General features: G+C 42.6%; 1 protein-coding gene across 1 annotated transcript; it reads left to right on the top strand.

Annotated features, from left to right (window-relative positions):
* Positions 1-2,353: 2,353 nt before the first annotated feature.
* gna12a (guanine nucleotide binding protein (G protein) alpha 12a) lies at positions 2,354-21,667 on the top strand. The gene is made up of 6 exons (XM_076091531.1): positions 2,354-3,091; positions 8,609-8,827; positions 16,860-16,910; positions 16,996-17,196; positions 17,511-17,717; positions 18,481-21,667. Exons 1-6 carry the CDS (start codon positions 2,774-2,776, stop codon positions 18,640-18,642), a joined length of 1,158 nt encoding a protein of 385 aa, XP_075947646.1. The 5' UTR covers positions 2,354-2,773; the 3' UTR covers positions 18,643-21,667.
* Positions 21,668-24,459: the final 2,792 nt, after the last annotated feature.

The raw sequence follows: 24,459 nt of genomic DNA, 5'->3' as shown, positions 1-24,459 counted from the left end.
TTCATACTTTGTCATCAATTTAATATTTTAAGCATTTGCTGGTTTAATAACCTTCAATTCATATAGTTTTCTTTTTTTTCTTCTTCTTTTTTTACTGCTGTGGATGTAATATCACAATATCATGACAACAGTTGTGATGAATTACAAAGCTGGAATATTTAACATATCCATTGCAATATTACACCAAAATCCCAACGACAGTAACTTTTGCTAGTTGAATAATTGATATTCAGAGATTGCGTTCTTTGATGGCATCTGCTTTCCTGGCTTTAGCAACAACTGAGCATATTTTGGGATTTAATTTATTCCTTCTCATCTCTGAAAAAAAAAAAATATAGGATTGAATTTGAAATGAGTTGATATTTTGTGGAAGAACATGTTGTATAGGCTGAGAGTGTTTAGATGAGACCATGCCAATTCAAATTAAAATGACAAAAAAAAAAGAAACTAATAACACAGATGTACCAATTTCCTTTGATGTCAGAGGAACGTCAGTTCAGCCTCAGCCCGTCCAAACGGATTCTCTCTGGTGGCCCTCAGTACCATGTCTGCTGCTTCATCCGGCTGGCCGGCTTCTGCTGGGTCCACTTCCTTTGGCTCACAGTCACCATCTTAGCAGCAGACAGTTGGTGGGCAGAAGGGAGTCTGCTGGAGTACACGAGGTCTGCGGACCCAACTGGCGTTTGTGAGGCAGATTGTTCTTGCAGGGAAACTGGCCCTGAAAACGGCCTGGATCCTGCGGCTGATTAGTGTCTCTGGCAGGGGAGGCTGTCAAGAAGAGGGTCTCCTGTCGCATTGGCTGAGTGAGAAGCTTATGTTTCCCAGGGACACAAACCAGTTTGTACATGCCTGGATGCTTTGGCTTGTCTGGCTGTTTGACAGAGAGAAAGTGTGACGATGCAAAGACTTGTTGGTGGAGGAACCAGATTGGAGAGAAACAGACTTTCAGCTCAGGAACTTGTGACGTCTTTTATCCAGTGGGTCTGTTTCCAGTTGTGGTAAAATACAACTAGTATTTAGTGGAATCTATTGGCAGATTTTGAATATAATATATGTTTTCATTGGTATAGTCACTTGAAAATACGAATCGTTGTGTTTTCGTTATTTCATAATGAGCCGTTTAAATCTACATAGGGTTCGCAAGTTTCTACAGTAGCCCAGGAAGGACAAACCACACACTGGCTCTAGATAGGGCCATTGGCATTTTCATGTTTTTCACGTTGGCCACCATAGTTCTACACTCTTGGCACACGGGAGAAGTTTCAGTTGTTTGCAATCTGCCACCTCGCCACTAGATGCTGCCAAATCCTACACACTGGACCTTTAATCTTGCAAAGCAATCCTTTTATTTCAACAAACATTCGGTGATCTAGAGTTGTCAATTTGTCTTCCTTAGAGGATGTTGGGGGGAAAAGGGTTAACTATAGGCTATATATCTCCTTTTGCTGCTAATCCCAGATAAGAGGCTTGTATGGCAGAACATTTCTGCCACTGGGCTGAAAGAAAAGGCCCTGTGAGTAATTATAAGGAGAAAATATCACAAAATAATGAGTTAGTGTCTCAAAATAATGAGATACTAAGTCAAAATATTGAGAAAATTGTATTATTATTTTGGGATGCCGTCATTATATGAGATATTAAGTCATTATTTTGAGATGCCAATTCATTATATTGAGATTATTTAAAATGTTGAAAACATTTTTCATTATTTTTGAGATAGTAAGTCAAAATGTTGAGAATGAGTTTGTCATTATTTTGAGCAACGAAGTCATCATTTTGATATTCTAAGTCATTATTGTTTGATACTAAGTCATTAAATTGAGATACAAAGTCAAAATGTTGAAAATGTTTCTCATAATTTTGAGATAGTAAGTGCTTGTTTTAAGATTCTAAATCATAATTTTGAGATGCCAGGTCACTATTTTAAGATCTAAGTCAAAATGATAACACACTTTATTATTTTGAGCAACTAAGTCATCATTTTGACATTCTAAGCCATTATTGTGAGATTCTAAGTCATTATTTTGAGACACTAAATCAAAATAATTTTGAGAGACTAAGTCTTTAATTTCATATTCTTAATCATTATTTTGATATTCTAAGTCATTATTGTTCGATACTAAGTCATTATTTTTCAGATTATCATTGTAACGACAGCCAGTCGTCGTCGTTCTTCATCCCAGTGACAGATATGGAGATACCTTTCAGAGCTGTCTGAGCTGTCACTCCCCTGTCGGTGGTCCCCGGTAGAGCACCGGCGCCCTCCTCACCAGGCTGACGGTCCCACCGCCGCCCGGAGGAGCTGCTCTCACTCCGCTGCCCAAGTTCACAAACCGCTGGCAGTGAGCGCAGACTGTGGATGGGCTGTCCCCGTGTGCGTCTTCTTACTATTGTTTGGCTTCGGATCGCCAGACCGACGACTGATCCACTCGAGCCTACGTCTTTGTTTACAGGCCAGGACGGACTCAAACATTTAAACTTTTTAAAAACAGTGTTTTAAACATTTTCCGGCTTTGTTTCCTCTCTATCCAGATTGATTTTTTTGTTGATGGCGCGGTCTACCCAAGATGGACACGGGTTGTCTGCTGGTTAGAGACTAGATAACGGCTTCACCCTTTCATTCTAAATGTAGAATTTATTTCATTATCCGCTGCAGACGTATTATTTATCAAGTGGATGTAACCAGACTGGGTCATTTCCACCCCAGAAGTCACATCCTATAATGAACATTTTCCCGCTGAAGTTTCGGTGAACTTTTTCCCCACGACTCGCCATGTCGGGAGTTGTCCGCACCCTGAGCCGCTGCCTGCTCCCGTCCGAGGCCAGCCGGGACCCGGGCGGCAGCAAGGAGGGGAGCCGGGAGAGGGACGCGGCGCAGGAGCGCGAGGCGCGGCGCAGGAGCCGGGAGATAGACGCGATGCTCGCCCGGGAGAGGAGAGCCGTCCGTCGGCTGGTGAAGATCCTCCTGCTCGGGGCCGGAGAGAGCGGAAAGTCCACATTCCTCAAACAGATGCGCATCATTAACGGGCAAGAGTTTGATAAAAAAGCACTTCTGGACTTCCGGGACACTATCTATGAGAATATACTGAAGGTAAGAACAAGGATTCATGGGAAATAGATAGCTTGGGGCCTTCAAGCAAACCTAACAGCACTGTGTCCAAAGTTTAAACCACCAGGCTTATAAACTCCTGCTTCTGTCTTTCAGTTTTTCACTTTTAAATTGATATTTTATTCTATCGTGAATGTATAAAACCTGTAAAACCGGGTTAAATAGTTACAGTTAAACTCAAGGATGTGTGAGAATATTAATCAACTAATTGATTCATTCCTTGTTTTAAGTCGTTTTTTTTAGGAAACAATGCCAAAAATCATAGTTCCATCTCCTCAAATGTGGAGATTTGATGTGTTTCTTCATCTTTATTGATGGGAAACTGAACATATTTGAGTTTTGGACTCAAGCAGATATCAACTGGGAAGTTTTGATGGTTATTTTTGCCTTTGTATGACATTTTATCGACCAAACAATTGTTGATTAATCAAGAAAATAATCCCCAGATGAATTAGTAGTAAAGAAAATATTGCTTATTAATCACAGCCCTAATATTGACATGTTCACCCCACAGTGGAGCCTCACACACACACACATACTCGCTCAAACACAGAGGGAGGTTTGTTGACATACTACATATTTTTATCCTGAAGCGCTGTCCCTTTGTTTGCTGTCATGGCTGGGCCTCCTTCACCAGCTAACAATGCCAGACTATTCCTGAGGGATGAGCACATCCGCCCTGAGTGCCACACAGCCCAGACAAGAATGATAAGGGCCTCCACTTCTACACAGCCGAGGCAGTACACAATACCCTCCCTCCCCCTGAATACCAGCATACAGCGGCGGCGCTGTCTCGGGCCACGCCATCAACAGGACCCCCCCCCCCCCACCCACCCCCGTACACACATTTCACCACCACTTAACCTCCTGAAAAACACACAATGCCTGATGTGTAGGAGGGTGCAGGAGAGGCATAAATTACACGAAATCACATGATTGGAAATGCATGTTTTGGACAATGAGGGGAGCGTCTTTTCCAACCTGCCAGTAACAATGTATTCCCTCCACAAGACATAACAATACTATTAGGGTGACAAGCCATTTACGTCAAAGATTATTCTCTATTCATTTCCCAATAATCACATTAATCACGTGGTCTATAAAATGTCAATGGTGGCAGATGTCGAAAGTGACATCTTCTAATTACTTGTTTTGTCCAAGCCAAAAGCCCAAAGTATTCAGTTTACATTACAATGGAACCGGGAGAGAAAAGCAGCAAACAACAATCAGATGATTATATCCATTATGATTAATTGGTAAATCATTTTCTTGACTAATTGATACTTATTGGGACTATAAAATCTCTGACAATAATGAAAAGGTGTATCAAAATTCCCTTAGAAACGGCTAAGAAATACTTCATGTGACATTTGTAAATGCTGAAACAAGCTGAGAAGTGTTGGTGTATTAAGTGGGATGTTACCTGAACACGCAGCCTCACCTGCCGGGTGTAGAGGACCCCCCTCCCTTCATGGGAACCTAATGATAAAGAAAGAGAACAAAGCGGGGAGTTAAGGAGGGATGAAGTTGAAAGAGAACCCACAGGTGTGTTGCACAATTAGGCTTAAAAAAAAACAAGTAACATAGAGGTGTAGACCAGGTTTGGTGCCGCTTCTTCAATCTCAGTAATTACACCTCCGCTAACGGATAAATCTGCTCTTATCCTCAAAGTGGATTTATTTATTTCTCACGAAGTGAAACTAAAGAACTGTGTCAAGCCTTGAACATAAAGTGTAGGTTTCTGAACAACCTTATAGCCACTAATTCCCAAGCTGTACCAGAACAACAACAACAACAATAAAGACTTGTTAGTTTTCATCCACTTTATATAGATTGAGCACACGATGGTTTGGAGGTTTTATCTCTGATCGTCATTGTTTGTCTATCATTACTGCTGAACCAAGTCTTTCAAACACTAATCAATCAGGGGAGATAACCCAAGCCATTAGTTAATTTTTAACAAGAGGGGCGGATCGATTGTTTTCGTTCGCCACCACCTGTGAGGCTGGTGGTATTTTGTAACTTGCACAAACCTCAGTCAGATAAATGATCAATGAGTCAGACCGACAGGACCAACATATTCAACTAAACAGCCCCTCTGTTGCTGCACTCTCTCTGCTACAAGGGGTTTGAGAGGGGGGGGATGGCAGGTTAACTAGGGGAATTTTGCTTTTTGGTAATTTAAGAAGGGGGACGGCACCCTTTCCTTAAATCGCCTACTGGCCTTAAGGTTAAAAGAAATCTTCAGATTCCACGGTTTCACATACGGTACTTTCTTTATTCGCGAGATAATTTATATTTATTTTTTGTTTCATCGGGCTACAAATATAAAAGTGATATTTGCTCATAATTGTTTGTTTAAAACGATGACAATAACAAAGTAAAAGGATAACATTTATAACTTTTAATGGTTTGTACTGACTTTGGGCTGGTTGACGTTATTATCCGGGACGATGAGCGGTGCATCTGTACTTTGTGGTCATGATAAGAATTTCAAATAGAGTTCTGTGGGTCTCAGCACAGTTTGTACTGATTGAGTTGTACGGATTGAAGAGATCATTTACTACTTAATGCTTGTTTGTTACAGGTCAGGGGGAAAAGGCGCTGGTTATCTGCCTTTAGCTGTATTTTGACAGTTTTTGACGTCTACTGGGATTGTGGGGGCGAGAAACACCGGCACCATGTTTAAGGAGGAGGGTTGTGCAGCTGATGGGGCGGACATCCAGAAAGCAGGAAGGGAGCTACTTTGTAATTACACAATAGTGATAAATGAAACAGAGCTTTTCAGTCCCAGCCAGCTGCCTCCGTAGGCGACTGCTAACGTCACTCCTGTGAGGACACAGGTCTTCAGTTCAGAGATCAGATTTTTATGTTTTTCTAGCCCCATGTGGTTGGCGCCAGTGACACAAAAGACAAATACCAGGAGCTCGTCTTTTGTCTTTTTTCATTCTTGGCACAACTATTTCTGTCACTTTTCATGTGAACAACCAATCGCGATGACGGACGGCTTTTCACGACCTTCGAGTGTGGCCGCTTGGCTCGGATAGCAACACTTTATTAACACCCTCGATTAACTTTTGATTTGAAACACAACAACTCCAACAAACCACTTCTTTTGAAGTACAACCCGCCTATTACAGGCTGAGGCTCCGTCTTTCAAAGGACCCAGTCAACGTGGGTGTGTCCTCAGAGAAAACCTAAGACCTCAGAGACCAAAACAAATGTAGCATTCATCTGGTCCTTATCAGCTCATAAAGTCACCACCAAGTCCTCCTTAAAACAGATGGAAAAGTTTAATTACCGGTGGTAAACTATGATAATGGTGAACTATACTGGAGTTGTGAAATTGGATAATAATCCACCAGGATAAAGGTTAAGGCATCTACTGTATGTACGGCCCATTTATCTGTAAAGCTACATACTGAGAATGCTAACAGGGCTCGACAGTAAGGGTTGCCAGGTTGTTTTTAGAAATTGGCAACCAATTCTCGGCCTTTAACAAATAAAAAGTAGGGACAGCGAACAGCAAAACATCCACCCTAAAGGAAAAGGAAAAAGAAATCAAGTTGTTAAACTGTGGTGCAAAAAGTTTGACCAACCTGTCAACATCACAAACAAATGTAGAGGTTGATTCAACTGACAAAGAACCATATGAACCTGAACAACAAACAAATAGGAGGGATGGAAAATATCCCGGTGTCTTTGCGCTGGACAGATGATTACACTGCAAAGCACAACATTCACATTTACACTTTTATTTGACGGTGTAGAAATGAGTGCGACAGAGAGAGAAGGGCTAGACTAGAGTTGAACCCTGTGTGTTGCCGTAGCTTTGCATGCGCTGTAACCACTCGGCTACCGAGAAGGCGCTCAACCCTTGTTCTGCTATTTGGTGTAGAAATGCAGACAGGCTGAATTGATACACACTAACTGACTTGTTAAAGACAGACAAGGAGGACAAACAGATTGTCTGACCAGCAGGAACACAGAGGAACATGCGCTCATACAGGAAGTGAGACAAACAAGACTATAGAGGGTCACGCTACAAATACACAGAGTAGTAAATTGATACGGTTCAGGTTGGTAGATGATTACATAGACAATAATCAAGAGTGGATGTGACTCAAAGCTCACACACAGTGACTCTCCATCAGTATTTTTACTGCCAACATGCTGCCGTTTGATCGGCATGTGGGTCAGATTACGGTCACATGTGTGCCTTTGTGTTAAACACCAGTTCTGTCAGTCTTACTCATTCCTACCGTAAAAACAAAAAACATCAATTCTGAAAAGAAAAGTTCTGAATGAGGGATCAGATTTAATAACACACCCGCTAGTCACAAAGTAGAATCCCAGTCAGACTGCACACAGACAAGCTCACACACCACACACACACACTGTAGAAGCTGCGTGCATTTCACAAACTGTCACGTCTTCCTTTTATTTTACTGCACTTGCTTTTTTTTTCCACCCACACCTCCTGTTGCACAGACATCTATCTTAAGAGGGGGGAATCTCTTTGAACTTCCTTGTCTAGGATTTCTTTCAGATTTTTCTGGATTTTCCTCGTCTTTGTAGAAACGAGGTTGAGCTGTGTTGGCGGCTGTTCATGTTGTGGGCCTGTAAAGCCTCTTTGAATGCGAGATTAAGCTGTACAAATAAAGTTGACTAGACTTGGCTATTGCACAAGGGTAAGGTGACTCATCGACACACACAGATACTCACATCCCTTAACCTACTGTGACCTTTCAAACGCGTCGTAGTTCAATAATACTGCTTGCTGCTCTGTCCTCTGTTGATTCAATCAATAAATCAAGCAAACAGGCTTTAATAATACAGCAGACTCTGAACTTTAAGATGCTGTGGAATGTGCTTCACATCGGAGTCAATTATTAGGCCACAAAAAAGCAAGCAAAGAGAAAGATAAACAAGCAGCAAAATTGACTAATAAACAATGTTAAAAATGCTATAAGTAATGAGTTACAAATAAAAACGGTCACACAAAATAGACCAACTTTGCTGGCAAACAAATTGAGATGCTGAATTTGAATGATTAAAAGGAAGTATTTACAAGGAAGTGTATATGAGAAAAAGAGAAGCAGAGAGAAAACATTGAATATCTGTCTGTGTGTGTGTGTGTTTGTGTGTGTGTGTGTGTGTGTGTGTGTGTGTGTGTGTGTGTGTGTGTTGGTTGGTTTGATCACTCAGCAGGAGACCTCCCACACAGAACAGAAAACCACCAGCAGCCACACATGCACGTGTTTGTGCGTGTTGGACACATGCACGGTTAAAGTTACTCCATGTTTACCAGTAACACTAGACTGTGTCAAAGTTTTCCCCTGGAAGCAGCACATGCATTATGACGTTTTTAGTTTTTTTTTCTTTCCCCCTCCGTGTGGTCAGGAAATATTTGTACAATATTGCTGGAATTAGAAAAAAAGCAGCCGTTGCACCACTTCACCACATGTATGTATGTGCACTGATTGTGTGTCTCTGCAGGGCATGCGTGTGCTGGTGGACGCTCGGGACAAGCTGGGCATCAGCTGGCAGAGCTGCGAGAACGAGAAGCAGGGCATGCTGGTGATGTCGTGGGAGGGACGCGTGGGCGGCTCGGGGGTCGAGCCGAGTGAGTTTCAGCTGTACGTGATGGCACTGAGCGCGCTGTGGGCCGACGCCGGCATACACGAGGCCTACGCACGACGTTCCGAGTTCCAACTGGTGAGTAGATTTGTCGAGGCTATGTAGTGTCGACATTGATGCACCACTCCATCGAATGGAAAATATTTTAGATGTGTTGTGCTTTAAGTTTTAAACATTCAACCAAAATTCACATATTCAGTCCAGTGTCACCAACTCTTTTCCAATAAAAGCTGAACTAGCTCCAAAAGTTGCTAAATCTAGTAAGAAAGTCACTAAGGGATGTGATTCCCTCTCGTTTTGGAACGAGCTTTGCGCGGTTGTCGTTCCGACTGGCTGTATTTGTGTTTTTCGGCGCTGTGTCCCCCATGTTTGTAGCTTCCTCTTACAATCTGGCACTTGGTCGCTAAATCTTTATAAAAGGTTGACGTCCAGAAACGCCCCGAACACAACAAAATAAGAGAATACAGGCAAAGGGTCTGCAGACATTTCCACACACTTCTAGTGGGTCATATGTGATGACTGAGGCGGATTGTTTTTGTATTAGTCTATACATTTCGTTTTTAGTAGAGAAATCATGCTTATTGCGCTTTTAAAAGCCTTGACAAGTGCTTAAATGACTCGTGCAGCAGTCCGAGGCTCTGACGTATCTACATAGAAAGTCCCAAACGTATGTATTGATGGTGAAATATTTAAAAATAATCTTCCATGACTGTCTGTGTCTGTATTATAAACCAGCCTCCGGTTCATTCACTGACCAGGAGTCATGATCAGTCATAGATTACTCACTGGCTGATGCTTCACATTTAATGTGTCTCAGCAGCCAAAGAAAACTATATCAGGATGACTAATCAGGACTCCACTTGTTTCTCAGGCTGAAAATGTAATATTGCCTTTTCTGCGTCAATGTGGTGCCAAAGAAGTAAATAAAGTCAACCGATTGTCCTTAAAGCACATGAAATAACATCGTGGAACTGAATACAGCTCAGGACCTTTGTAACCCATCATTCCTCTCCATCACTTCTGTCTCACTCTGCTGTGAGCTGTGAAAGAATAATCTTTAATAAAAACTTGGCACTGTGTGGGTTTAGCAGTCTAGACTGGCAGATATCTGCACAGCAACTGACTTACCACAGCCAGGAGTCACAAAGTTGATAACAAGTGACATGCTCACAACTTCAGAGGAAGTCACTGGATGATTTTGGAAATGTTTTTTTTACCTGTCACAGTGAAGGAGAACTGCACCGAGAGAAGCCTGTGGAGGTATTTATTGTTTTCCTGCGTAACTTACCACGCTCATGTTTTTGTGTTTGGAGACTTTACAAAGACGTAATTATTCTTCTCTTGACTGGAAATGGAGCCGGTGAAGTGGAGCCCTGTGGATTTTAATCTGCCACGCTGCACCGAACACAATCTGAAACAAACGGCTCTTAGATTAGAGTCTTATTCTTTTTCCCTTTTAACCCTAATATATTAAACACATACTGATCAAAACCAGTGCGTTGCACACGTTACTGATCCTCTTTTTACCGTACTAATCGTGTGGAATAGATGGAAAATAAGGTCAAAGCAGACTAAACTAACTAAAAGATGAGTGAATATTGGCCAGAAACACGACTCCACATGTGTCAATGTTGAGTTTACAGCTTGCTGCCAAGTGGCCAAAAACCAAAAAAAATAAAATATTGAAATGCTTAATTATTTCATATAAATATGTTACATATTCCTGCCTTTTTAAAATGTTCTTGTTAATCAGTGTGCCATATCACCATTAGGTTTAACATTTAGTTTAATTATGACACCACATCAAAATTCAAACCTCCAACATATCTGTGATTTTATTCCATCCATATAGGCAACAAATATAGCAGCATTTTAAAAAACTAAAAACATTTTCCTCCCATTATTAGGACATTGTAATTAGATACGAGAGCGCTATACAAGAAGGCAATAAACTTAAATTCTGGCAACGACTACTAGCCAATCAAAGGCAGAGTATGGCGGGTTTTTCGCTGAATTTGGGCGGGTGGAAAAAAAAATCAATTAAACTACAAAAAATAACCACCAATGGCAGTGAAAGAGGGGATTTAGCATGCATGAGAGAGGGCACTTCAACATCTCCATAAAACTCTCCTGCACACTAAGATTACCTAACGCTGCTTTACACCAACTCTTTCTCTGCCGGTAACCAAACAAACTTGTTTAAAGCAGCCACTTACTGTAGTTTAAAGATTATGAAACATAACAGCAGAAACAGCTGGAGAACCACTTAGTTTTACAAGTAACTGTTTAAGTGCCTACAAATGTGCCGTGAAAGGCCAGACAGACCGTTTATGACACTTAACGTTTCAACAGAATGTCACGGATGATCATTCAGTGTCAGCACGGCGAACGTCTCACAGCGTCTCTGCATCACCCGCTGGTCTTGTTGTCAGTGCAGTTTGTATCGGATGTTGCAGCTGGTTTATTTTCTGCGTCACTGGAAGTGACACAGCCGCTCTACCTTCTGTCCAGAGCTGTGCGTTTGACCTTTCACCCTGTGACACATTTATCAGTGGCAAAACTATCTGGAGTCAGCCAGGAAGCCACTTCCGTCTCCCTCTCACTTAACATACTGTGCGTGTGCGTGTGTGTGTGTGTGTGTGAGATGTCCGTGCACAGCTTTGGGTCAGACCTTGTCTAATCAGGAGTAGCTGTATGATAAAGCTAGTGCGGTACAGCGGCACAGGCTCGCAGACATTGTCCTGGCTTAAAGGATAAGGGTGGTGATGTTTTTTCTTTTTCTTTCTGTCAACTTATTCCATGGAAAGACTAAAAACCAACAAGAAACTGAACAAGTGTTGTCTGTGTGTATGAAAAGCCGGGGCGGCCGTGGCTCAATGGGTAGGGCCCTTTAACCACAAGGTTGGAGGTTCGATCCCCGGCTCCTACCGTCTGTGTGCCAAAAGTGTCCTTGAGACCCTGAACCGCAAGTTCCTTTATACCAGCTCACTAAATGCTTCAGATGGGTTAATGCAGACGTCAAATTTAATGTATGGAATGTATGTATACGGAGTTTGAAATGCAGTTTAAGTTAAGTTTTAAGCCTTATTCCTCCGTGCCATAGATCTCCATTGTTTCTCCATTTTGTCTTTTTCAACCTGGGTCCTATTTTTAAAACTAGTAAGGCTCTTGAAGAGCGCAGAGCTCTGCCAATGCCATTTCCATTCGTGAATAATTAAGTGAGCATCCGCCCCGTGATTTTAATGGGTTCTTTCTTGGCCCAAGCTACAACAAACAGACAAGGTTTATGAAATCGGGCCAGTGCTTTCTCCGTAATCCTTCTGACAAACAGACAAACAAACCAACAAACCGAACTCAAACAAAAGCTATTTGTTGCAGGTAGTTACTGACTAGCTAGTCATGCTAATTCTGCTCTCACTGAATTCTGAGTCTCACTCTTAACTATTAAACTCACGCTGTGTTCACACTTCGAGCGACACAACAACAGGCTGCAAGTCAGTTTCACTGGAAGCCGGTGACATGAAGCTACTAACTGAGTTGAGCTGGTCCCAATTCTTTTCAGCGCTCAATAACACGGCGAAGCGTCAACTAGTGTTTCACTCTGTTCTGTTCCGCCTAAAAAATAAAAGGCCCCTCCAGCGTGCACACACGCACAATCAATGAAACGTACGCACAGCGGCATGAGCAGACAGCTGACCCAGCGACTGCTTTCTGTGTTTACGTTTCTTTCGATATGTGTCAACTTTCATCGCAGTTTGTCACGGACAACTGGAAAGTATTGAGACTTTGGCTAACGCATTGATGGTTTTGGTGTTTTCGTGGGATTAGTTGACAATAAGAGAAATATAGAACACACCAGCCGTATCCTTTTCAAAGAAATAAAAACTAAAATGTCTACTGTGGAGTAAATGTGCTGAGTTAGACGCTCTCCACCTCCCCCCCCCTTCTCTCCGCTCTCCGAGAGGTTTTCCGGGGATACCACAGTCAGCTTTTCCCAGGCAGGGCTGGAGCTGAGCCACCGGCTGAGAGGGAGGAAACAAAAAGAGAGAGAGAGAGAGAGAGTGGTGAGAGGAAGAAAGAGAGGGAGCGGGGAGTAGAGAAGAGCATTGGAGGAGAAGTGGAGATAGTGAGAGAAAGAAAAAAAAACTAACCGAAAGCAAGGATTTTGTTTACTCGTTCCGGGATCCCACCACACCCAGATAACGCGCAGTTAGATATGACATAAACACCAAAACCTCTGCTGCTTGACGAAAACAAGGCTGTATATCACGCTGTGAGAGTAAACTGTTGCCTTCAGCATCACATGCGTCCTGAACAAAGGAGGTATGAGTAAAGACCGTATACTGTATAGGGGACTTTAAAGCCCCATAAAGATGTAAAGAGGCTATAAATGCTGAAACACACACTCACCCCCATATGGTCGACGATATGAGATTTCATCCTGGAAGTCTCTGCTGCTGCACTTCATGAGTTAACATTGGCTCTTCTGTATTTACAGTCTGTAACTTTATCTACAAGTGTTCCCAGAGTGGAAAAGTATTTCTCCGCGTCTCTCGGTTCTTATCCGAGCATCCTCAAGTGTGTGCTTACGTTCCCATAACAACTGCATGTGAAATATCGTATGTACTGAAGGATAAATTTGGGATTTATTAGTTTTTGCATCATCCACATCAGCACAACAAAGTGCATCTGGTCAAGAAACACACGCAGTTTTAAAAGTCCAGTCGGTCAAAGTTGAACCAGGAAGTCGGTCTGTAAACCGATGGATGTTTACAACAGACAGTTTTAGTCGTGACTTTACTGTTCGCCTTCGTTTTCTCTCTTCCAGATAACTTTGACTGACCTGGAGGTTTGTTTAAAACCGGTCTGAATGTTTGACTGGTCCTGCTTTACCAGTTCGGACTTCTTTCAGTCATCTTTTGTCCCAGATTTCAGCAATTAACTTGTACGATGTTGTCGTTACTGATCGGGATGATTGTTGCAACTACAACAAGTTATCCAATCAACAGCAATTAAGTACAATTATATAATTATTATTCACACTTATAGCACAATTACAGCTAACATACAACATACACATACATGTATGAATAGTATAGTGCCGAAACAATTAGTTGACTAATTGATTATTCAATCAAGGTATTGAGTTTTTATAGCATTTAATGACGTTTTTTTCAGCCATTTTAGGGATGAAAAGTTCATAGACTAAATGATGAATGAGATACAACCAACAGATTCATCGACAATATGAAAGAGTTGATAGTTACAGCCAGAGATGTTTACTTTCTATATTCAGTGAGTTAATGAATAAAATACATCAGAGTTTGAAGTGAAACGACTGCAGCAGTCAAACAGTCGTGGCACACCCAGTCACACACACGAGTGGCACACATATACCTGTGGCCACACACACAATGTGAGCTTATTCAGGTCTTTGCTATAATAAAGCCCCTAATCTGCCCATACACACCATGAATGGAGACATTCCTCCAGCCTTACTCAATCACACACACACACACACACACACACACACAGTTTTACAAGTTATAGATCTGCATTACAAGGGACTAAAACTCATCCATGGCCTCATAAAATTCATTAATTTTGATATTTAGTTTGATGTTTCATTTCTGCTGATGGCAGTAAAAGCATCTGTGGAAATGATCTGTGTGTTTGTGTGTATATATGTGTGTGTGTGTGTGTGTGTGTGTGTGTGTGTGTGTGTGTGTGTGTGTGTGTCTATGTCTCTTGTCTGTGTTTGCGTATCCCTTCATCTCTGGGAATTCCCCTCTCCCTGCTTTTCCCTCCGACCAGCCCCTCCTCCTGTTCACGTCCAGCTGAACCAATCAGAGTCCCTCGGCTTTGTGTTTCCTATTGCTGTGACACTGTAGGTCAGCGGCGAGGGGTCACAGGGTCACATCTCACCCGCACGGGGGTCGCGTTTCCTGGTTGTTACGCGGCATGTCAGGGACCGACAGAGATGGATTTAACTGAGTTTTCACCGATTCTGTTGGATCAGTGTGACGGGAACCGAAAAATCGACAAAGTTTTTGGTTTAAAGGGGAATACTGATCAACTGTAGTGAGGCTCAAGTGTGTGTTTGTGTGTGTGTGTGTGTGTGTGTGTGTGTGTGTGTGTGTGTGTGTGTGTGTGTGTGTGTGTGTGTGTGTGCTAAAAAGACTTTGTAACTGGGTTCTGTCTGACTCGCTAATCCCTCCCTCCCCCATGTCTCTCCCCACTGTTTTCACACACACAGCTGTTTCCTGTTGAATGTGTGTGTGTGTGTGTGTGTGTGTGTTTAAGAGAGAGATTCAGGTTTTAACTCTTGTCAGAAATCACATGTGTAAAGAAGAATTAAGCTTCAGTTTCAGCACATTCACTACAAATGAACATGAACACCATTTTGCTAATCATGCTGCTGTGCTTCAGAAAACCGAGTGCACCTTTGCTGTTCGTTTCAGGCGCCCACTGGTTTCCATTCATTTCCAAAACAGTACGAAAATCAATTAGCCGCCTTGTAATCCATTAGAGGGGAGATCAGACTGATGATAAACCACATTACCGGTCAACAGCGAAGCAGTTGTAGAAATGAATGCAGACTCTATGTTCACTGTGATGCGATTACACGTGTCAAGTTTCCAGAATCTGCTAATTGATTTTCAGCACAACTGCTGCATGAAAAATCTAAGTTTTACAGCGTGTATTCAAAAATGACATGCAAAAAATCTAATTTAGAAATGATTACGTAATCTCTGGTGTGTTGTTGTTGTGAACATGTTTAATGACAGAAATCAGAACCGTCTTCGTCATGAAGTAAAGTTCTCGTAAAGTCACAAAAACTTATTTTCAGTGGCTGCCTTGTGGCGCAACTTAAATCATGCTCTACTTTCTCGTCCAGTAGTGTTGCACACTTCTTGTTCAACAAGTGCGAGTTTCTGATTTTCAAGACATGAAATAGTTATAGAGTTGGATGTTGGATAGTGGTGTATCGAATGGTGTAATAATACAATCTTATATTTCGTAATAGTTTAAATTCTGTGTTTTTATGCAAGTAACAACTATAGATGACCATAACTATAATAACATTTAGAACTTTTGACGGTTTGACTTCTGGGTCGTTGAGATGATTTTCCGTTGACGATCAGCAATCGGTATCAGCAGAGAAAAGATTTCTCTGGGCTTCTCTAAAAGTTCGAAAGAGAATAAGCTAGTAGAGTTAGTGGGCCAGAAAAAACAAATAATTCTCTCGAAGACAGTTACATGCTCTGTAGGTCTGAGAGGAGTCAGGTGCAGGTTTGTAACTCCAAGAAGCTCCTTTTAAATCACCCCATAGTTAATGTAGGACTATTGATTAGTGCGGCTCTCATGTCAGATTACAGGACTTCGGAGAATCCTGTCTGTTTCTGTGGCAATGCTAACAAGCACACTCTTTGTGATTATGAGACAACACAATAAAAACTATGGGTCACATAAACACAATGATCGGTTATGTCACTTGAATCACTTCGCTTCACAATGCTGTGCTGTGAGTGGATGCCGTCCATGAAAGTAGCTTTACAAGTAGCAGAGTGTGCAAGTTAAATCATAATGAGACTGATGTGATTATGGTTGGTGACGTGCATTCTGTCCTTTTTATCTGATTGGGAAGACGCAATGGATTGATGTATTATTAAATCAATAACCACAGTACGACTGCTTCCATGAAATGTGAATCAAATGAAAAAGAAATACAATAAATACAATGTTCTACTATTAGGTTTCAGTGCTTTAATTTGATCATTTGGTTCTTTTTAGTTGGGTTGATGACAAGGGTACTTTTTACATCTGAAAGTCCGATCAAAGGCTGATGTTTTGTTAGATTATAGCCCTCATTTAATCTGGTATCACATGACTTAATGTTGTCATCACCTACATGAGCTGCATCTCCCTGTACTAGACATTGATTGGCCTGCCAGCACTTCCTATGATTAGTCAGACCCATCCAACAAAATGCTTCACACTGGAAACAAACCGCACCATGGTTCAATTTGACCCGGACGGGTTGTTTTACACCTGTGATGAGTTTCATTTTTGTATTCTGTAATGAATTTTCTCTTCTTCCTGCCTGCAGAGCGAGTCGGTCAAATACTTCCTGGATAACTTGGATCGGATTGGTCAACTGGTGAGTCACAGTGACTCGATAAATCTCTTTGAATTTCTTCACCTCTTGCGGCGTCTAACAAAATGTTTTGTCTCCTCTTTGTCAGAACTTCATCCCAAGCAAGCAGGACATTCTGTTTGCGAGGAAGGCGACGAAAGGCATCGTCGAGCACGACTTTGTCATCAAGAAGATCCCTTTCAAGATGGTGGACGTCGGGGGGCAGCGGTCCCAGAGGCAGAAGTGGTTTCAGTGTTTCGACGGGATCACATCGATACTCTTCATGGTGTCATCGTCAGAGTACGATCAGGTAACTTTCAAGCACATTTCCGATCAGGTAACGCCGACGTCTGTATGAAGTTACTCAGACAGTCTGATCAATATTCTCTTGACTTTAACAATTACAAATTGGACAAGAAGCATCAGAGAGACAGCATTCGAGATTTACACAAAGCTCTCTTTGTGGTTGGCTGAGGGAACTTGATTGTTCCCTCAGTCGTGGCTCCGGTTCACGTCAACGGTCATATGATGACGACTGAATCCTTAATTGGTGCTCAGATAAAGCCTGAAAAAAAACAAAGGATAATTGTGTGCGTGTGTGTGTGTACGTCCGTCCGGTTCCAGGTCTTGATGGAGGATCGAAGGACAAACCGTTTGGTGGAGAGCATGAATATCTTTGAGACGATCGTCAACAACAAGCTCTTTCTCAACGTGTCCATCATCCTCTTCCTCAACAAAACAGACCTGCTGGTGGAAAAGATCTGCACAGTGGACATCCGCAAGAACTTCCCCGAGTTCAGAGGGGACCCACGCAGGCTAGAGGATGTACAGGTAAACACACACACACACACACACTGAAAACACAGGTTTTTAATGTTGTCAAACATTACGAGGCACCAAACTCATTTCTGCTGATAGTTATTTTGCCGCTGCTTCTTATTTTCCTCCTATAGGTTTATGATCCAGGTGTGCTTCCATGCACTCACACACATACATTACGGAAATGAGCGTGTACACATTACACACAAACACGGGCTCTCGTTCATCGGTGCGTTTACGTGCACGCAAGAAATCACAGTAATCCAAACAAAGGCAGCAAGTGTGCGTTCCAATTGGGTGCTCAACCGCAAAAATACAAATCAGTTGAAAAGTAGAGAAAGGTGCCACACCATGGAGTTAATCAAGCCCTGTGGAGTTTCACTCTCAAACTCACTCACTCAGTTTGCAAGATATTTTGGAATATCACCTCCTCTGATGAGACTTACCTTTTTTTAAGGTCGATGAAACGAAGTGAGGATGTTGGGTCACGATGTGTTGGATTGCAGCATTCACGCAGCAGGTCATTCCATAGCTTGGGATTCACTTCTTTTTTGGTTTTTAATGTAGTAGTAACCCGATACAAGGCCTCATGACTAAAATATTAGGGGAGTGTGTCTGTGAGGGGGTGACGGTGCAGTGAGAGGAGACAAGAAGACAGCGCATTGGCTTTTGTTTTCAGTGCAAATGGTAAAAAGCAGATTAGAAACCTGGTAACCCTGCAGAGAGATCGACTCTCTCTCCGGTTGCTAAAGTCTCCCTGCTCTGCTCCTTCCAGGCGTTCCTGGTGCAGTCGTTTAGCCGCAAGAGGAGAAACCGGGGGAAGCCGCTCTTCCACCACTTCACCACTGCGGTGGACACAGAAAATATCCGCTTTGTCTTTCACGCCGTCAAGGACACCATCCTGCAGGAAAACCTAAAAGATATCATGCTGCAGTGACCTTCGGGCTGCAGACGACGGCTTCTCTTGACTGTAAACTGTGAAACCAGCCGTGAATCCGGGCCCGGAGGACGCAGCAGCCCCACAAGCGCATAATTAACACTGACCTGTGGAGGAGTCGGTGGATTTAACTGAACTCTGAACCTGTGGAGCCCCTGTGGAGCCTCGATGTGACTCTGGACCTGTTGGCCCCTGTGGAAACTGTGAGGGTCGTAGAGGACAAGACCCTGAATATAACCTGTATGAATGTGTGTGTGTGTGTGTGTGTGTGTGTGTGTGTGTGTGTGTGTGTGTGTGTGTGTGTGTGTGTGTGTGTGTGTGTGTGTGTGTGTGTGCTGGAAAGACAGTCACCTCCTTGTAGCCGTGGTGTTCTCGCCTTCATATACAGGTTAGAAAATGTTTTTAACAAAAGAAGAGACAAATAGAGAAAAGCACCAACTACATGACATGAGCACTGAAAGTGTTTTTTTTCTATATGACTATTGACAACCCTGTCACTAAACATAAAAGTCAGACTGCTGCCGGGTGAGGAGAGGCAGGATCAAGCTGTGTGAGCAAAGAGCAGGAGGCAGGAAGGATTTAGGGAAGTTAAGAGCGTGCTGAAGAATGCCTTGTCCTAGTGTCCACGTGACAGAGGGAGCGGGGTGAGGGTTTGGCCTCATACTGGTCATATGCTGTGTTATGTGATAAGCACAAGTGTTCCTGTCAGTGAACTTTAACAGAGGAAAAAAAGATGAGTCTCTCTCTCTCTCTCTCATGCTCCCTGTTTTCTCCTGGGCTGCCTATCTTTTACCTCTTGTGTTTATTACTCCCGCCATCGTACAAGAGACGAACAGCTGCAGATAGCAAGTCTAATCCTACAACTCTCCTCTGCGGCACAATAGACGGACTGTTCGTCTCCTCCCTCTCCAGCAGAAACGGGAGACGGTCAAATTAGAGACTCTCCTTAGTTTGAAGAAACACAGAAACACACAGCTCCTGGTCTTGCCTGAATTATGGCCCATCTCTATCCCACTGCCTTTCTTCTATTTCCCGCTAACATCCCAGTAAAAGTACCACAACAGCCTAGACTTAACTTGAGGTATATGATAAGCATCCCCTTTACAAGAAGGCTCTGGTATGTGGCTACACTAATAGTTTTTTTGTTCTGTAAACGTGAAGGGAAGAGCAGAGAGTGACAGGGTTGAACTGTAAATGACCTAGTTACCATGTTGCGGGCGGCCATTTTGGACTTCTCTAGCCGTCACGGTGGGAATTGTGCCGAGAAGATTAGCACAAAACAAGTCAAACACACCAGATTGAACAAAAACACTTACGCAGATGATACACAATCACTTTCTTTCCTGCACCGAGTCTGGTACTTTCTATACACCTTCGAGTTACCGTAGGACAAAAACGGTTTTATAACATTTGTATGTTTCGGTCTAGTGCTGCAACAGCTACTTGATTAATCAATTAGTCAGTCAGCAACATTTTTGATCATCAATTGATTGTCATTTATCAAGCAAACATGCTGGTTCCAGCTTCTCAAATGCAACAGTTTGCTGTTTTTTCCTGTGTTATATCATTGTGTTTGAATTTTGGACTGTTTTGTTGGGCGAAGCAAGTCATTTAAAGACGTTGGCTGTCGGAAATAGTGTTTACTATTTTCTGACGCTGTTCAACAATGAAAGAAAAAAAAAAGACTGTTTAATGTGAAAGGGGTCGTCGTTAGCGATGAACCCACAGGGAATTATCGCCCTGAACTTTATAGAACGTTTTAGCGTCTTTCAGCTCAATGTTTTGGTTTTACAGCCGGCAACTTAGTTCCCTCAAATCCACTTCACACTTCCTGTCCAACACAGTGGAGCATCTAGCAGCTAAAGAGGCAGATATGTTCCTCAAGAGTTGGTTGAGACCAGAAGCACGACTATAAACGTTCCCCAAAACACTCTTCATATCGACTGATAACACACTCAGTGGCCACTTTATCAGGTACATTGTCTCCAGCACCTTGTTGAGTGCATGCCTCAAAGAATTCAGGCTGTTCTGGGTCCTACCAAGAATTAGAAAGGTGTACCTAATAAAGTGGCTACTCTGTGTGTGTCTTGATGTTGCGTGTCCACAGCTTTTGGCCTAAAAACAATAACCAAGAGATTAATAAGTAATGAAAGTAATCACTAGGTGCAGCCCTATTTCACCAGTGACAGTCAGCTGGTAATGTAGCATGAAGAAATAGTCCTGTTGCTATGTTTACTTGCAGTTTGGTGGTTAAACTGTTGATCAGAACTCTGTCTCAGATGTCCTGTTATATGATTTTATTGAATACCTGCCAGCCAACCACAGAAACATGCATCTCCAAAATCCTTTCAACCCATATCCTTCCAATCAGTTTACATGTTGTCAAGCGGAGAATTGACGAAAAGAAAATGTTTGATTGCCAACATTTGCATGATTTGGTACGCAGCAGTAGGACACAGCTGGGCTGCTCCTCCCACACTGAGTATTAAGCCCAAATGGCCTCGAGGGGAATGAGGCGGATCATGAGCACTTCCACACGCCTTATTATTATAATACTGTATTAAACTGTAATTTGTATGTATTTGTGTGCGTTTGCATAGTGACTTAAGGCCCTTTTTGTGCATGTTCATACATCTTGTACATAGAATACTGTAAGTATTTGACTGAAACTGTGTGTAAGGTGGTAACCGGACAATACAAACACCACTCTGTCTAACAGTATCACTGTAACTGTAACGTTGCTGTAACATTTGTCGTTAACTAACCTACCTTTACCACTCACGCAAGTTTTTTTGTTTTGTTTTTTGTAAGTGTCGTCATTGCACTGGATGCGTCCGAGAGAAAACAACCAGAAAGGAAAACGTCTGGGGAACATGAAACAAACAAGATGAACGGCAGACTGTTAAAAGGCGAGCAGAATGAGAAGAGGGAGGTCTTCTGCTTTTGTTGGTTTTTTTTTGTTTTTGTTTTGTTTCCCAGTGCCTTGGCTTTGTGCTCTGTGGTGAAATACACTGCCGTTTGCTGACATGCTGTTTCTTTATTTTCTCAGTGTGTGGGCGTCTGCGTGTGTTTGAGTGTGTATACGGCAAAGCAAGAGGTCAAAACTTTCTGTGTTGGAAAGTGGTTGAAAGATTAGAAGAGCGGAGGGAGAAAGCAGAGGATTAATACAAAATAAAAAAATGTTTTGAGTTAAATTCAATAAATTCAAGTATGTTTTTCTAATGTCCCGGGGCAGTTTTATGAACATGAGAAGCCCTCTTTGCAAAGCCAGAAAGCAGAGAGCTGATGAGTCCTGATGTAAAGCCTGCAGGCTAACCGTATTGGCTTTCATTCCACATAATGTAATATGATGCTCATCAGCTCGAGCTATCACACCGCTGGGCACAACAGCAAAGCTGAAGTCTGGCAGTATCGCTGTTACCCAGCAGAGTCTGACCTTTGCTTTGGCTTTTAATCAGAGGAGCTCTGATACATAACAGACTGCACGTCTCAAGAGAGAGGGAGGGAGCCCAGAAACAACTAGACCAGAGAGTTTCGAAATCACTGGTTAGCATAGATTTACGTACACAGGAAGCGAGTAGAATGCAAATCAAGGTCTACACGCAAGCGACAGCGTGTACGGGATCTCTGGAACCAAAAAAAGGCAGAAATGACCCTGTGAGTGGGAAGGCACGGACTGGGGGAGGGACGGACAAAGGGAGGAAGAGAGAATACAAGAAAAAAGTAAGAGGATAGAGGGAGGGAGGAGGGAGAGAGGTCATGTTTCCTCTGTTGAGCCCACTTCCTGTCCTGATCCCAAAATGGAGAGACTGTAAAGAACGACATCCCTCCGCCTGTTTCAGTCTCCCCCTCCCTCCCTCTACACCCACACACCCACCCACACACCCACACAGATCAGAGAAACCCAAACCAGCCTCCCGCGGTATCCTACAAAGGAGATGAGAGGGGGAAAGCAGGGAGCAGAAAAATATATCCCCAGTGGTCTCTGAAACATGAGGAAGCCGTTTATAGAGGCAGAGAGACCCGGGACATTTTGTCCTCAAGTTGCACCGCACTATGTGTGTGTGTGTGTTGTGTGGCCTATAAGTGTGTGAGTGTTCAATTTAATATATGGCCCTTAACAAAACCATGTCTTTGGACTTAAAGCTCCATTGTTCACACACAGAAAACTTGAAAAACAAACGCATTAACTTCTTATGAGCACACCTGCAACCACCCCAAAAACCATAGAAATCCCCTAGCAGCCACCTTTAAACACACAACAAACCACCACAAACAACCTTGTATATAATGCCGCGACACTGAACGACCACCGAGCAAAACCCAAATTTGAAACATCTAGCAACGCCATTGTGGCAATCACTTGGCAATGATCTACCGACTATTACGCAAGACCTCACTGTAATACTAGCCGAAGCCGGTTGCTTAGTCAGCAAGCCCACACACATTCAGATGTAGCCTTTCTGTATTTGAAGTCTGTATTAATATTATTGCAGAGGATTAATAGACGTTAGAGGTATAACTGAAATAAGAAATGCATGTTGACTAGTCCAGTATACACTTGAGTGCCAGCACACTATACCTTCCTTATCTGTATAGCAATGCGTGTGTGAATGTGTGTGTGTGTGAGAGAGAGAGGGTCTGAGTGTGTACACGCCTGCATGTGTGCGAGAGAATCTGGTCTCATGACTCAGTTAAGCTGATGTTTCCCCTAAGGCTGTTTTGATTGGACCTACGTCTGAACTCTGATATTTAATAATGAGCCAAAGTACTCCTTCGGTTTCTGGCCCTGAGATACACACACACACACACACACACACACGCACACAGAGGGTGGGAGCTAACCAAACGTTTGAATCATACAGTGAAGTATAAACAACTAGGGGTTCATTAGCTGATGATTTGGCCCTGACACATCACTGGACGGCAGGCCGTCACGTCATTAAACCACTTCTGTTTTAGTTCACACCGACAGTGGAATCAACTTTGTGATGTCTGGCATCTAATCGGCTCTGCAGGATGTGTTTTCTCTTTTGCTGCAGAGCCCCGAGGGCAGATTGCTTGTTAATGAGCACAACAGATAGATGACGATAAGCACAACTACACATGCATGCTTACATAATCGCAAAACTTTTACTTTATGCCTCTTACAATAATTAAATTGAATTTATGTAAACAATAGATTAAACAGTTAAACCCACTGTTTGTCCATCTCCTCCTCCATACTTTCACGCTTTACAAGAAAGGCACATGTGTCCCTCTGCTGGTGTAACATGAGCAATGCACTTAAACATTTTGATCTACAGTGACGCTGCACTCCCTGTCAAACTCAAAAAACTCAAAAATACTTAAGTATTAAAGTGATTGTTTGTCAAATTTAATTTACAAAAAAATATTTGGGATTTCTGGCGACAAAAAAATCAGTTCCTTGACGTGTTTTCTGGATAAATATACTGTACTTATCCAGATTGAACAATTTAGTTTGTGAGTGAGTCAATCATACATCATGGCTGCACTCACAGATGACATGCGTCTGACCCATTCAAACCTAAACTCAACATACTTTCCTCTGTGTTCCCGTCAGAGAATGTGTGACCTGTCATCACGAGTAAGTCAGACTCTTTTCTGATAAAACTCAACAGCGTGATCCTGGTCATCAGGCTGCAATTGTTCAATACAGTCTATGTCGTGAATTAGTGGGTTTTAAATGAATGTATATATAAAAGCAGCTGTTAAAGACTCTTTGACATCTGGCTGGCAGGAGGGAAAGTACACTCAGATTGTGTTAAAGCGGTTGTTTTACGGTCTGGAGAAGAA

This window comes from Anarhichas minor, unplaced genomic scaffold (genome assembly GCF_050575085.1).
Source record: "Anarhichas minor isolate MPS153535 unplaced genomic scaffold, ASM5057508v1 ptg000014l, whole genome shotgun sequence".
NCBI lineage: Eukaryota > Metazoa > Chordata > Actinopteri > Perciformes > Anarhichadidae > Anarhichas > Anarhichas minor.
The sequence above is the reverse complement of the archived record's forward strand: the minus strand, read 5'-3'. Positions and strand labels throughout refer to the sequence as shown.